This window comes from Ranitomeya variabilis, chromosome 3 (genome assembly GCF_051348905.1).
Source record: "Ranitomeya variabilis isolate aRanVar5 chromosome 3, aRanVar5.hap1, whole genome shotgun sequence".
Taxonomy (NCBI): domain Eukaryota; kingdom Metazoa; phylum Chordata; class Amphibia; order Anura; family Dendrobatidae; genus Ranitomeya; species Ranitomeya variabilis.
Genome location: NC_135234.1, coordinates 200,261,790 through 200,277,292, shown reverse-complemented (window position 1 = coordinate 200,277,292; position 15,503 = coordinate 200,261,790). Strand labels below are relative to the sequence as shown.

Genomic DNA, 15,503 nt, shown 5'->3' with positions numbered 1-15,503 from the left:
TAGTATACAGCAGTGTGGGCACCATATCTCTGTTAAAAAAAGAATTAAAATAAAAAATAGTTATATACTCACCCTCTGGCGTCCACCGAAGTTGTCCCGATGCGTGCGAGGCTGCCGCCAGCTTCCGTTCCCAGTGATGCATTGCGAAATTACCCAGATGACTTAGCGGTCTCGCGAGACTGCTAAGTCATCTAGGTAATTTTGCAATGCATCACTGGGAAAGAAGCTGGCGGCAGCCTCGCCGCTCGCGCGCATCGATAGACGGCGGAAGGTGAGAATAGCACCATTTTTTATTTTTTTATTATTTTTAACATTATATCTTTTTATTATTGATGCTGCATAAGCAGCATCAATAGTAAAAAGTTTGTCACACAGTGTTAATAGCAGCGCTAACAGACTGCGTTACGCCGCGTAATGCCGCGGTGTAACACAGTCGGTTTAACGGATTGCTAAAATGCTATGTAGGCGGCAGGCGCTGACTGGGGGGAGTATGGAGGGGGCGCTGACTGCAGGGGAGTAGGGAGCACCATTTCACGGCCGGACTGTGCCTGTCACGGATTGGTCGCGGCCGGCTGGCCGCGACGAATCAGCGACTTGAGATTTCCGTGACAGACAGACAAACAGATGGAAATGCCCCTTAGACGATTATATAGATAGATGCTGTCAGAGATACCTTTCAATCACTGACATGACCACTGGGGCCCGGAGGTGAATGGGGGCCCCTGAAGGGCGGCTAATAATGAGGGCACTCTGGCCTGTTTATCCAGCCCCGAGGCTCCAGGGGGCCCCTGGCCAGATTGCCCTCATGGACGGCGGGCAGGGAGCGATCCCTGCAGCTCCACTGCCTACAGGAGAAAATGGCAGCAGAGCAAAGCTGCAGCAATCTGTCCTGCTTCCTGCCTGCGCTTCCTGTCTTACACAGCAGCGCAGCTGGATTCCATCATCATTCAGCGCGTGGCTGTGCCAGACAGAGGAAGCTGTCGTCGACGGTGATGCTGCGGGAGAGCGTGCGGAAAGGTGAGTGGTGCTGTGAGTGTGTGTGTGTAGAGATGAGTGGTGGTGTGTGTGTGTACATGCGTAGTGCTGTGGGGGAACATGCAGAGAGGTGAATGGTGCTGTGTATGTCTGTGTGTGTAGGTGGAGGAGAGGGCAATGATGGCAGAGAAGGCAATGATGGGGGTGGGGGAGAAGGCAATGATGGGGGTGGTGGAGGAGAAAGCAATGATGGAGGTGGTGGAAAGGACAACGATGGTGGTGGTCGGAAAGAAGGCAATGATGGCGGTGGTGAAAAGGACAATGATGGTGGTGGTAGAATGGGCAATAATGGGGGTCCGCCTCCTCTCATCTTCCCCTTACTGTTGTAGTTCCTCAAGGATCGGTCCTACATCCCCTCTTCTTCTCTTTCTATACTGCTCCTATTGGTCAAACAATTAGTAGATTTGATTTCCAGTACCATCACTATGCTGATGACACCCAATTATTCACCTCTACTCCTGATATCACGCCTGCCTTTTTAGAAAATACTAGTGATTGTCTTACTGCTGTGTCTAACATCATGTCCTCCCTCTATCTGAAACTGAACCTGTCAAAAACGGAACTACTTGTGTTTCCTCACTCTACTAATGTAGCAAAAAAGGAAAAAAAAGTTCCAGCACCAGACGCCTCTTCATAAAATCTTCAGTATTTTATTCTCATGTCAAGAAAGAAAACATTAGGCGTTTAGGGGCTGCGTCCCTGTATGATGTTTTCTTTCTTGACATGAAAATATAATAATGAAGATTTTATGAAGAGACGCCTGGTGCTGAAACTGTTTTTCCCTTTTTGCTATTGCTACTGAGTGGTATCTAGCCACTTGTTTCAGGCACCTGTGTTCATTTGGATTCCAGTGAGGCACCACTAATCCCTTTACTTGCTCCCTGTATGATGTTGGCCCTCTACTAATGTGGCTCTGCCCAACATTGCCATTTCCGTGTGTGGTTCCTCCATTACTCCCTAGCAACACGCCCACTATCTTGGGGTCATACTTGATTCCGAGCATTCATTCACCCCCCACATCCAATCACTGGCTCGCTCTTGTTATCTGCACCTCAAAAACATTTCTAGAATTCGACTCTTTCTTACTTTCGACTCTGCAAAAACTCACTGTTTCTCTTATTCATTTTCGTCTGGACTACTGTAACGCTCTACTAATCGGTCTCCCTCTTACCAAACTCTCCCCTCACCAATCTGTTTTGAATGCTGCAGCCAGGATCATATTCCTCACCAATCATTACACCGATGCCTCTATCTTGTGCCATTCATTACATAGGTTACCCATCCACTCTAGAATCCAGTACAAACCTATTACCTCACCCACAAAGCACTCCATGGCTCAGCACCATCCTACATCTCCTCCCTCATCTCAATCTACCACCCTACCGTGCCCTCAGTTCTGCTAATGACCTGAGGTTAGCATCCTCAATAATCAGAACCTCCCACTCCCGCCTCAAAGACTTTTCACGTGCTGCGCCAATTCTTTGGAATGCACTACCCAGGTTAATATGATTAATCCCCAATCCACACAGTTTTAAGCGTTGCGTAAAAACACATTTGTTCAGACTGGCCAACCATCTCAGTGCTTTAACCTAACTATCCCTGTGTTGCCCATTCAAAATTTTTACCATAATCAGGTTCCTCTAATCATGTTCTCACATGCTTTATGCCTTTAATAGCCCTCTGTGTCTGTACTGTTACATACATAAGCTGATAACCAGTTCATGCAGCATTACATGAACACCCGATTCTTAGGCTATGTGCACACTTTGCGGATTCCACTGCGGATTTTTCCGCAGTGGAATTCCAAAATCCGCAGTGAAAACCCGTCGCGCTTTTTACTGCGGATTTATCGCGGTTTGTACTGCGGACTCTTCTGCGGTTTTTCATCTGCATTTTCCTATTGGAGCAGGTGAAAATCCGCAGAAAAGAAGTGACATGCTGCGGAATGTAATCCGCTGCGTTTCCGCGCGTTTTTTTCCGCAGCATGTGCACAGCGTTTTTTTGTTTCCCATAGGTTTACATTGTACTGTAAACTCATGGGAAACTGCTGCGGATCCGCAGCGGTCAAATCCGCTGCGGATCCGCAGCAAAATCCGCAAAGTGTGCACATAGCCTAACACTATGGCTGGTCTGAACAACTAAAGTAATTGTTACTATCCACCTTTTGTGTCTCCCCTTTTCCTCATAGATTGTAAGCTTGCGAGCAGGGCCCTCATTCCTCTTGGTATCTGTTTTGATCTTGTGTGCTTGTGTGATGTGCTTATTGTTATGCTGTAAAGTCTATTGTATGTACAAGTCCCCTCTAAAATGTAAAGTGCTGCGGAATATGTCAGTGCTATAGAAATAAAATAATAATAATTATTATTATTTTTCAGTTAATGAGATTCTGGTGCTTCGGGTGGCCTGTGGGGGGAGTCTTTATGTGGTGCTCTGCTTACATATTCATCCTTATGGGCTTATGGCAGGTCAAGGATCCTTCAATGACCTGCCCCCTATTTTAAGTAATTTATATAATACTGTTTGAAAAAAATCATTCATCAGACAGGCAACAGCGACGACGTCTGCACTGTAGCATGACCCAGTGGATAATATGCATATATTCAGTTAGGATTAAGGGTATGTGCACACGTCAGGATTTTGTCAGGATTTTGTCAGGCTTTTTCCTCAGGATTTGTAGCCAAAACCAGGAGTGGAACAATTAGAGGAAAAGTATAATAGAAACATATGCACCACTTCTGCATTTATCACCCACTCCTGGTTTTGGCTCCAAAACCTGATGAAAAAGCCTGAGAAAATCCTGACAAAATCCTGAGAAAATCCTGACAAAATCCTGACGTGTGCACATACCCTTAGGGTATGTTTCCATGTTCAGGAAACGCTGCTTGTTTGACGCTGCGCAGCCGGCATGATCGCGTCCCAGAAAGGGGGCGGGGCTTAGCGCCGAGCGGCTTCGCCGCTGCGGCGAAACCGCCGCCCATCCGTACCGTGGAGACATAGCCTAAGTCATATAGATTTGTGGGGAGAGGAAAAAAATGATCTTCATCAAAATGGCGGTGCCTGCACAGTAGCATCTATCGGATCGCTGACATATGTTACTGCGCAGGCTCTGTTGCCATTTTGATGGAGCCAAAGCAAAGTACTGCAGTGCACAGGTGCTGGGCCTCTCTGACCTTTCCTGGCACCTGTCCACTACAGTACTTTGCTCTGCCCTCAGCATGGCAGATAAGTATACCTGCACTGGGGCGTGATGCCGGGTAGCCTGTGAAGCAAGCAGGAGGGTGACATCGCAAGAAAATAACGCTCCCTCTCTCATCAATGCGGTGAGCTGTATCGGCATCTAGCTGATACAGCTGACCCTGCGATTACGGGTTGGAGGGCGCACTGCTGGCACTGCCCCCCCGCCTGCTCAGGGGCCCCGTAGCGGCCGGCGGCAGAGCAGGGAGATAGTGTCCATAAACTAATTATACCTTTTGCTCTTTTTCTTGCTGAAGATTCTTCTGAAGTGTAGATATTTCATTATTTTTGTGCGACAGTTCAGCTTCCTTAATGCAAAAAAACAGTTATTTCTTTTGCTATAGCAGTCAAGAAAACCTTGAAACAATAAGGAAATGTTCATGCAGATTTGTTGGAAAATATTCACTCTATGGCAGGAGTCACACTACCGTTAAACACGGACGAGTGCTATGCGATAAAAAAATCGCATAGCACTCGGACTAATATTCCTCTATGGGGCAGCTCACATCTTCGTATTTTTCTTCGGCCGTTTTCAGTGTGCGAGTGAAATAGCAGCATGCTGCAATTGTCACCGACACTCGGCCAAGTCTCGTCTCACTCGCACCCATATAAGACTATGGGTGCGAGAGACAGCGCACATCACTCGGATATCATCTGAGTGATGTGCGTTATACGCTGACCCTGGCAATGGAGGAGATGGAGAAAGTAATTTCTCCGCCTCCTCCACAGCTGTGCTCCGATCCACTCTGTACAAGAGGCTCGGAGCACAGACGCATGACACTCGGCTGCTACTCGCAGCAGAGAAGGAGCCGAGGGTCATCAGCATATCGCATCCGATGCTCTTGCATCGGATGCAATACGCTAGTGTGAATCCAGCCTATATCTGAGTGTTTTTTGTTCTTTAACCCCTTAGTGACGGAGCCAATTTGCAGCTTAATGACCAGGTCAATTTTTACAATTCTGACCACTGTCACTTTATGAGGTTATAACTCTAGAGCGCTTTAACGGATCCTGCTGATTCTGAGAATTTTTTTTGTGACATATTGTACTTCATGTTAGTGGTAAAATGTCTTCGATTTTACTTGCGTTTATTTATGAAAAAAATGGAAATATGGCAAAAAAATTTAAAATGTTGCAACTTTCAAACTTTTAATTGTTATGCTCTTAAATCAGAGAGATATGTCACACAAAATAGTTAATAAATAACATTTCCCACATGTCTACTTTTACATCAGCACAATTTTGGAAACAAAATTTTTTTTGTTAGGAAGTTATAAGGGTTTAAAGTTGACCACCGATTTCTCATTTTTACAACAAAATTTACAAAACCATTTTTTTTAGGGACCATCTCACATTTAAAGTCACTTTGAGAGGTGTACATGACAGAAAATACCCCAAAGTGACACCATTCTAAAATTTGCACCCCTCAAGGTGCTCAAAACCACATTCAAAAAGTTTATTAACCCTTTACATGCTTCACAGGAACTGAAGCAATATGGAAGGAAAAAATGTACATTTAACTTTACAAACATTTTACTTCAGAACCAATTTTTTTTATTTTCACAAGTGTAAAAAGAGAAACTGAAAGACAAAATTTGTTGTGCTATTTCTCCTGAATACACTGATACACCATATCGGGAGAGCCCCTGATGTGCCTAAACAGTGGAAACCCCCCACAAGTGACACTATTTTGGAAACTAAACCCCTTAAGGAACTTATCTAGATGTGTAGTAAGCACTTTGAACCCCCAAGTGCTTCACAGAAGATTATGATGTAGAGTCATAAAAATAAAAAATGGTATTTTCTCCACAAAAATGATCTTTTCTCCCCCAAATTTTTATTTTCCAAAGGGTAAAAGGACAAATTGAACCCCCAAAGTTGTTGTCCAAGTTGTCCTGAGTATGATGACTCATATGTGGGGGTAAACCACTGTATGGGCACACGGCAGAGCTCAGAACGGAGGGAGCACCATTTGACTTATTGAACGCAAAATTGGTCGGAATCAATGGTTGCACCATGTCGCATTTGGAGACCCCCTGATGTACCTAAACAGTGGAAACCCCCAATTCAAATTCTAACCCTAATCCCAACACACCCCTAACCCTAATCCCAAGCCTAATCCTAATCCCAACCCTAACCCTAATCCCAACCATAACCCTAGCCACAAACCTAACCCTAATCCCAACACTAACCCCATTCCTGAACCTAATCCAAACCCTAATCCCAATCCTAATCCCAACCCTAACCCTAATCCCAACTCTAACCCTAACTTTAGCCCCAACCCTAACCCTAACTTTAGCCCAACTCATTTTAGGACAACTGTAAACCTAATGGGAAAATGGACATAAATACATGTTCTTTATTTTATTATTTTCCCTAACTAAGGGGGTGATAAAGGAGGGGTTCATTTACCATTTTTTATTTTGATCACTGTGATAGGGTCTATCATAGTGACCAAAATGAACCAATATGAAAAATCTTCCTATTGTTACTGGGTGCCTGCAGACAGATCTCGGCGGGCGCACTACGCAAGCGCCTGCCATTTTCTTCCGAGAAGAAGACGCCAGCGGCTGTGGAGGGAAGCAGGACCACCCAAAGACACTGGGAGACACTTGTAAGTATCGGGGGGTTCGGGGACCCTATTTCTCTGTCCTCTGATGTGCGATCACATCAGAGGACAGAGAAATTAAATGGCAAATTGCGCTTTTTTTTGCAGTTGCCGTTATACAGTTAAAGGGAACCCGTCACCCCCAAAATCGAGGGTGAGGTAAGCCCACCGGCATCAGGGGCTAATCTACAGCATTCTGGAATGCTGTATATAAGTGTTATGACCCCAATGGCGAGGGTCTCAGAGGAACAAGTAAGTCTGCGAAGTACAAAAATCCAGCTCATAGGGCAGTGGTAACTGGGTTGACCATATATCTACTCCTAACGCCAACACTAGAAGTAGCCGGGGAACATGCCTACGTTGGTCGCTAGATGTCTCGCGCCAGCCGGAGGACTAACTACCCCTAGAAGAGGAAAACAAAGACCTCTCTTGCCTCCAAAGAATAGACCCCAAAAGTAGGATACAAGCCCCCCACAAATAATAACGGTGAGGTAAGAGGAAAAGACAAACACAGAGATGAACTAGGTTTAGCAAAGAGAGGCCCACTTACTAATAGCAGAATGTAGTAAGATAACTTATATGGTCAACAAAAACCCTATCAAAAAATCCACACTGGAGATTCAAGAACCCCCGAACCGTCTAACGGCCCGGGGGGAGAACTCCAGCCTCCCTAGAGCTTCCAGCAAGGTTAGGATACAGATTATGTACAAGCTGGACAAAAATGCAAACAAAAACAAATAGCAAAAAACAAGAAAGCAGACTTAGCTTAATTTAGCAGGAACCAGGATCAGTAGACAAGAGCACAACAGATTAGCTCTGATATCAACGTTGCCAGGCATTGAACTGAAGGTCCAGGGAGCTTATATAGCAACACCCCTGACCTAACGACCCAGGTGAGCATACAAGGGATGGCAGGCATTCCCAGAGTCAAATCACTAGTAACCACTAGAGGGAGCCAAAAAGGTAAATTCACAACAGTACCCCACCCTTAGTGAGGGGTCACCGAACCCTCACCAAGACCACCAGGGCGATCAGGATGAGCGGTGTGAAAGGCACGAACCAAATCGGCCGCATGCACATCAGAGGCGACCACCCAGGAATTATCCTCCTGACCATAGCCCTTCCACTTGACCAAGTACTGAAGCCTCCGCCTGGAGAGACGAGAATCTAAGATCTTCTCCACCACGTACTCCAACTCGCCCTCAACCAACACCGGAGCAGGAGGCTCAGCAGAAGGAACCACAGGCACAACATACCGCCGCAACAAGGACCTATGAAATACGTTGTGAATGGCAAACGACACCGGAAGATCCAGGCGAAAGGATACCGGATTAAGGATTTCCAATATCTTGTAAGGACCAATGAAGCGAGGCTTAAATTTGGGAGAGGAGACCTTCATAGGAACAAATCGAGAAGACAGCCATACCAAATCCCCAACGCGAAGTCGGGGACCCACACCGCGGCGGCGGTTGGCAAAACGCTGAGCCTTCTCCTGTGACAACTTCAAGTTTTCCACCACATGACTCCAGATCCACTGCAACCTATCCACCACGGAATCCACCCCCGGACAGTCAGAAGGCTCCACATGTCCCGAGGAAAAACGAGGATGGAAACCAGAGTTGCAGAAAAATGGCGAAACCAAGGTGGCGGAACTAGCCCGATTATTGAGGGCAAATTCAGCCAACGGCAAGAAGGTCACCCAATCATCCTGATCAGAAGAGACAAAACACCTCAAATAAGCCTCCAGAGTCTGATTAGTTCGCTCCGTTTGTCCGTTAGTCTGGGGATGGAAAGCGGATGAAAACGACAACTCAATGCCCATCCTACCACAAAAGGATCGCCAGAACCTGGAAACAAACTGGGATCCTCTGTCCGACACAATATTCTCAGGAATGCCGTGCAAACGAACCACGTTCTGGAAGAACACAGGAACCAGATCAGAAGAGGAGGGCAGCTTAGGCAAAGGAACCAAATGGACCATCTTGGAGAAACGATCACATATCACCCAGATGACAGACATGCCCTGAGACACCGGAAGATCAGAAATGAAATCCATAGAGATGTGTGTCCAAGGTCTCTTCGGGACAGGCAAGGGCAAGAGCAACCCGCTGGCACGAGAACAGCAAGGCTTAGCTCGAGCACAAGTACCACAGGACTGCACCAATGACCGCACATCCCTTGACAAGGAAGGCCACCAAAAGGACCTGGCCACCAGATCTCTGGTGCCAAAAATTCCCGGGTGCCCTGCCAACACCGAGGAATGAACCTCGGAAATGACTCTGCTGGTCCATCTAGCAGGCACAAACAATCTGTCAGGTGGACAAGAGTCAGGCCTACCAGCCTGAAATCTCTGTAACACACGTCGCAGATCTGGAGAAATAGCTGACACGATAACTCCTTCCTTAAGAATACCCACAGGTTCAGCGACTCCAGGAGCATCAGGCACAAAGCTCCTAGACAGAGCATCGGCCTTCACATTCTTAGAACCTGGTAAATACGAGACCACAAAGTCAAAACGGGAGAAAAACAATGACCAGCGGGCCTGTCTAGGATTCAGGCGTTTAGCAGACTCGAGATACATCAGATTTTTGTGATCAGTCAAGACCACCACACGATGCTTAGCACCCTCGAGCCAATGATGCCACTCCTCAAATGCCCACTTCATGGCCAACAACTCCCGATTGCCCACATCATAATTTCGCTCTGCCGGCAAAAACTTCCTAGAGAAAAAGGCACAAGGTCTCATAGTAGAGCAACCAGGGCCTCTCTGCGACAAAACGGCCCCTGCCCCAATCTCCGAAGCATCCACCTCAACCTGAAAGGGAAGTGAGACGTCAGGCTGGCACAAAACAGGCGCCGAAGTAAACCGGCGTTTCAACTCCTGGAAAGCCTCCACGGCAGCAGGAGCCCAGTTAGCTACATCAGAGCCTTTCTTGGTCATATCCGTCAGCGGTTTAACAACGCTAGAGAAATTTGCGATAAAACGACGGTAGACGTTAGCAAAACCCAAGAACTTCTGAAGACTCTTAACTGACGAGGGTTGAGTCCAATCATGAATAGCTCGGACCTTGACTGGATCCATCTCCACAGCAGAAGGGGAAAAAATGAACCCCAAAAAGGGAACCTTCTGTACACCAAAGAGACACTTTGAGCCTTTTACAAAGAATTTTCACGCAAAATCTCAAAAACCATCCTGACCTGCTCCACATGCGAGTCCCAATCATCAGAAAAAACCAGAATATCATCCAGATAAACAATCAAAAATTTATCCAGATACTTCCGGAAAATGTCATGCATGAAGGACTGAAAAACTGAAGGTGCATTAGAGAGCCCAAATGGCATCACCAAGTACTCAAAATGACCTTCGGGCGTATTGAATGCGGTTTTCCATTCATCGCCCTGCCTAATGCGCACAAGGTTGTACGCACCACGAATGTCTATCTTGGTGAACCACTTGGCACCTTTAATCCGGGCAAACAAATCTGACAACAGCGGCAAAGGATACTGAAATTTGACAGTGATCTTATTTAAAAGCCGATAGTCAATACAAGGCCTCAAAGATCCGTCCTTTTTGGCCACAAAAAAGAATCCCGCACCAAGAGGGGAAGAAGAAGGACGGATATGCCCCTTCTCAAGAGACTCCTTGATATATGAACGCATCGCGGTATGTTCAGGTACCGACAGATTAAACAGTCTCCCCTTAGGAAACTTACTGCCAGGAATCAAATCTATTGCACAGTCACATTCCCTATGAGGAGGTAGTGCACTGGACTTAGACTCGCTGAAGACATCCTGATAATCAGACAAATACGCCGGAACTTCCGAAGGCGTAGAAGAAGCAATAGACAAGGGCAGGGAATCTCCATGAATTCCATGGCAGCCCCAACTTGACACTGACATAGCCTTCCAGTCCAAGACTGGATTATGGGTCTGTAACCATGGCAAACCCAAAACAACCAAATCATGCATTTTATGTAGAACAAGAAAACGTATTACCTCCCGATGTTCGGGAGTCATGCACATGGTAACCTGTGTCCAAAACTGCGGTTTATTTTTTGCCAATGGCGTAGAATCAATACCCCTAAGAGGGATAGGATTTTCCAATGGCTCAAGAACAAATCCGCAGCGCTTGGCAAATGACAGATCCATAAGGCTCAGGGCAGCACCTGAGTCCACAAACGCCATGACAGGATACGATGACAGTGAGCAAATCAAAGTTACAGATATAATAAATTTAGGTTGCAAATTACCAATGGCGACCGGACTAACAACCTTAGTAAGACGTTTAGAGCATGCTGAGATAACATGTGTAGAATCACCACAGTAGTAACACAAGCCATTCTGGCGTCTATGAATTTTCCGCTCATTTCTAGTCAGGATTCTATCACATTGCATTAAATCAGGTGCCTGTTCAGACAACACCATGAGGGAATTTGCGGTTTTGCGCTCCCGCAACCGCCGGTCGATTTGAATAGCCAGGGCCATAGAATCATTCAGACCTGTGGGAATGGGAAAACCCACCATCACATTCTTAATGGCTTCAGAAAGGCCATTTCTAAAATTTGCAGCCAATGCACACTCGTTCCACTGAGTCAGCACGGACCATTTCCGAAATTTTTGGCAATACACTTCAGCCTCGTCCAGGCCCTGAGACATAGCCAGCAAGGCTTTTTCTGCCTGAATCTCAAGATTGGGTTCCTCATAAAGCAAACCAAGCGCCAGAAAAAACGCATCAATGTCAGCCAATGCCGGATCTCCTGGCGCCAGCGAGAAGGTCCAATCCTGAGGGTCGCCCCGTAAAAAAGAAATAACAATTTTTACTTGCTGAGCGGAGTCTCCAGATGAACAGGGTCTCAGAGACAAAAACAATTTACAATTATTCCTGAAATTTCTAAATTTAAATCGGTCTCCGGAAAACAGTTCAGGAATCGGTATCTTAGGTTCTGACATAGGATTTCTGGTAACATAATCTTGTATGCCCTGCACACGAGCAGCAAGCTGGTCCACACTTGTAATCAAGGTCTGGACATTCATGTCTGCAGCAAACACAAGCCACTCAGAGGTAAAGGGGAAAAGAAAAAAAAATGAGAGAGAGAAAAAAAAAAAAAACTCAGAATTTTCTTTCTTATAATCCCGCTTCTGCAATGCATTTAACATTTAATACTGGCCTGGCAAACTGTTATGACCCCAATGGCGAGGGTCTCAGAGGAACAAGTAAGTCTGCGAAGTACAAAAATCCAGCTCATAGGGCAGTGGTAACTGGGTTGACCATATATCTACTCCTAACGCCAACACTAGAAGTAGCCGGGGAACATGCCTACGTTGGTCGCTAGATGTCTCGCGCCAGCCGGAGGACTAACTACCCCTAGAAGAGGAAAACAAAGACCTCTCTTGCCTCCAGAGAATAGACCCCAAAAGTAGGATACAAGCCCCCCACAAATAATAACGGTGAGGTAAGAGGAAAAGACAAACACAGAGATGAACTAGGTTTAGCAAAGAGAGGCCCACTTACTAATAGCAGAATGTAGTAAGATAACTTATATGGTCAACAAAAACCCTATCAAAAAATCCACACTGGAGATTCAAGAACCCCCGAACCGTCTAACGGCCCGGGGGGAGAACTCCAGCCTCCCTAGAGCTTCCAGCAAGGTTAGGATACAGATTATGTACAAGCTGGACAAAAATGCAAACAAAAACAAATAGCAAAAAACAAGAAAGCAGACTTAGCTTAATTTAGCAGGAACCAGGATCAGTAGACAAGAGCACAACAGATTAGCTCTGATATCAACGTTGCCAGGCATTGAACTGAAGGTCCAGGGAGCTTATATAGCAACACCCCTGACCTAACGACCCAGGTGAGCATACAAGGGATGGCAGACATTCCCAGAGTCAAATCACTAGTAACCACTAGAGGGAGCCAAAAAGGTAAATTCACAACATATAAGCCCCCGATGTATCCTAAAAGATGAGAAAAAGAGGTTATATTATACTCACCCAGGGGCGGTCCCGCTGCTGGTCAGCCTATGGGCGTCGGGGTCTGGTCTGGCGCCTCCTATCTTCATCAGATGACGTCCTCTTCTGGTCTTCAAGCTGCGGCTCCGGTGCAGGCATACTTTGCCCTGTTGAGGGCAGAGCAAAGTACTGCAGTGCGCAGGCGCCGGGCCTCTCTGACCTTTATTAAAATATATCTTTCACAGAAGAGTAGAACTGAACTTTATCTCATAAAAAACACATTTTTTTACAGCTCTGCTATATTACAACAATATTGAAAGACTGTCTGTCTGTGAGATGGCAACTGAAGCTAAGAGGAACCTGCATGTGTGTCAGTTACAATTATAATCACACACAGTTCTGCAGTGAGATCAGGAGAGAAGAGTGTGGCCATTTGATCACACTGGTAATGTTGCCTATTTTTTATATTAAGCTCTGGAGACAGAATCATATTTATTCACTCTCCACTCCTTAGCATTTTTCATGATTTTCTACCTCATAACCTGAAATTTCACAGTTTTGTTGAGGGTTTGCATAAGTTCATATAAAGAACATGCCTACAACTGGGAAAATGCATTTTTATTTTATTGTGAAGCAAACAACAAATAGGACATAATAACTGAAAACTTCAGTTGTATAACTATTCACCCCCTAAAGTCAATACTTTGTAGCGCCTTCTTTAATAGTAATTACAGCTGCAAGTCGCTTTGGTTATGTCTGTATCTTGCCACTGAGATTTTTGCCCATTCCTCAAGGCAAAACTGCTCCAGTTCCTTCAAGTTAGATGGTCAATTGAATTAAGATTTGGGCTTTGACTAGGCCACTCCAAAACATTTACACATTTTCCCTTAAACCACTTGAGTGTTGCTTTAGCAGTATGCTTTGGGTCATTCTCTTGTTGGAAGGAGAACCTCTGTCCCGGTCTCAAATCACTGACAGACTGAAACAGGTTTTGCGCAATAATATTTCTGTATTTCGCATCATCTATCTTCCCCTCAGACCATTTTCCCTGTACCGATAAACATCCCCACAGCATGATGCTGCCTGTTGTGAATTAGACTTTTTTGGCTCCCTCTTGTGGTCACTAGTGGTATGACTCTGAGATTGTCTTTCCCTAGTTTGGCACCCACCTGGGTCGTTAGTCCAGGGGTGTTGCTATATGAACTTCCTGAATTCTTAGTCTGGTGCCTGGCATCGTTGTAATCAGTCCTTTCTGTTTGCTCCTGTCTGCTGGTCCTGGTTGTTGCAAAATTAAGCTAAGTCCTGCTTCCTTGTTTTTTGGTTATTTGTATTGTTCTTATTTTTTGTCCAGCTTGTACTAAATGTGATTCCTGATTTTGCTGGAAGCTCTAGGGGGCTGGTATTCTCCCCCCGGGCCGTTAGACGGTTCGGGGGTTCTTGAATATCCAGCGTGGATATTTTTGATAGGGTTTTTGCTGACCGTATAAGTCATCTTACTATATTCTGCTATTAGTCAGTGGGCCTCTCTTTGCTAAATACCTAGTTCATTCTTACGTTTGTCTTTTCTTCTTACCTCACCGTTATTATTTGTTGGGGGCTTGTATCCAACTTTTGGGGTCTTTTCTCTGGAGGCAAGAAAGGTCTATCTTTTCCCTTCTAGGGTTAGTTAGTTCTCCGGCTGGTGCGAGACGTCTAGAACCAACGTAGGCACGTTCCCCGGCTGCTGCTATTTGTGGTGCTAGGATTAGCTATACGGTCAGCCCAGTTACCACTGCCCTATGAGCTGGTTTTTTGTGTTTGCAGACTTGGTATTTATTTCTGAGACCCTCTGCCATTGGGGTCATAACAGTATGCCAGGCCAAAAGTTGAATGTTTAATGCATTGCAGAAGTGGGATAATAAGAAAGGAAATTCTGAGTTTTTTTTTTTTCCTCTCTTTCTTCCTCCCCTTTACCTCTGAGTGGCTTAAGCTTGCTGCAGACATGAATGTCCAGACTCTGATTACAAGTGTGGATCAGCTTGCTGCTCGTGTGCAGGGCATACAAGATTTTGTTACCAGTAGTCCAATGTCTGAACCTAAAATACCTATTCCTGAACTGTTCTCTGGAGATCGATTTAAGTTTAGGAATTTCAGGAATAATTGTAAATTGTTTCTTTCTCTGAGACCCCGTTCATCTGGAGACTCAGCTCAGCAAGTTAAAATTGTTATCTCTTTCTTACGGGGCGACCCTCAGGATTGGGCTTTCTCGCTAGCGCCAGGAGATCCGGCATTGGCGAATATTGATGCATTTTTTCTGGCGCTCGGATTGCTTTACGAGGAACCCAATCTTGAAATTCAGGCAGAAAAAGCCTTGCTGGCTATTTCTCAGGGCCAGGATGAAGCTGAAGTGTATTGCCAAAAATTTCGGAAATGGTCCGTGCTTACTCAGTGGAATGAGTGTGCTCTGGCCGCAAATTTCAGAAATGGCCTTTCTGAAGCCATTAAGAATGTGATGGTGGGTTTCTCCATTCCTACAAGTCTGAATGATTCCATGGCGCTGGCTATTCAAATTGACCGGCGTTTGCGGGAGCGCAAAACTGCTAATCCTCTGGTGGTGTTGTCTGAACAAACACCTGATTTAATGCAATGTGATAGAATTCAGACTAGATATGAACGGAAAAATCATAGACGTCAG

At 45.6% G+C, this 15,503-nt stretch overlaps 1 protein-coding gene across 1 annotated transcript in view; it reads right to left on the bottom strand.

Moving 5' to 3' along the window:
• Positions 1-15,503, bottom strand: part of LOC143817644 (synaptonemal complex protein 1-like) — a 307,299-nt gene that overhangs the window by 52,299 nt on the left and 239,497 nt on the right. Inside the window, exon 9 of the mRNA XM_077299137.1 lies at positions 4,503-4,577. Coding sequence (XP_077155252.1) covers positions 4,503-4,577 — 75 coding nt within the window. The remainder of the gene's footprint in view (positions 1-4,502; positions 4,578-15,503) is intronic.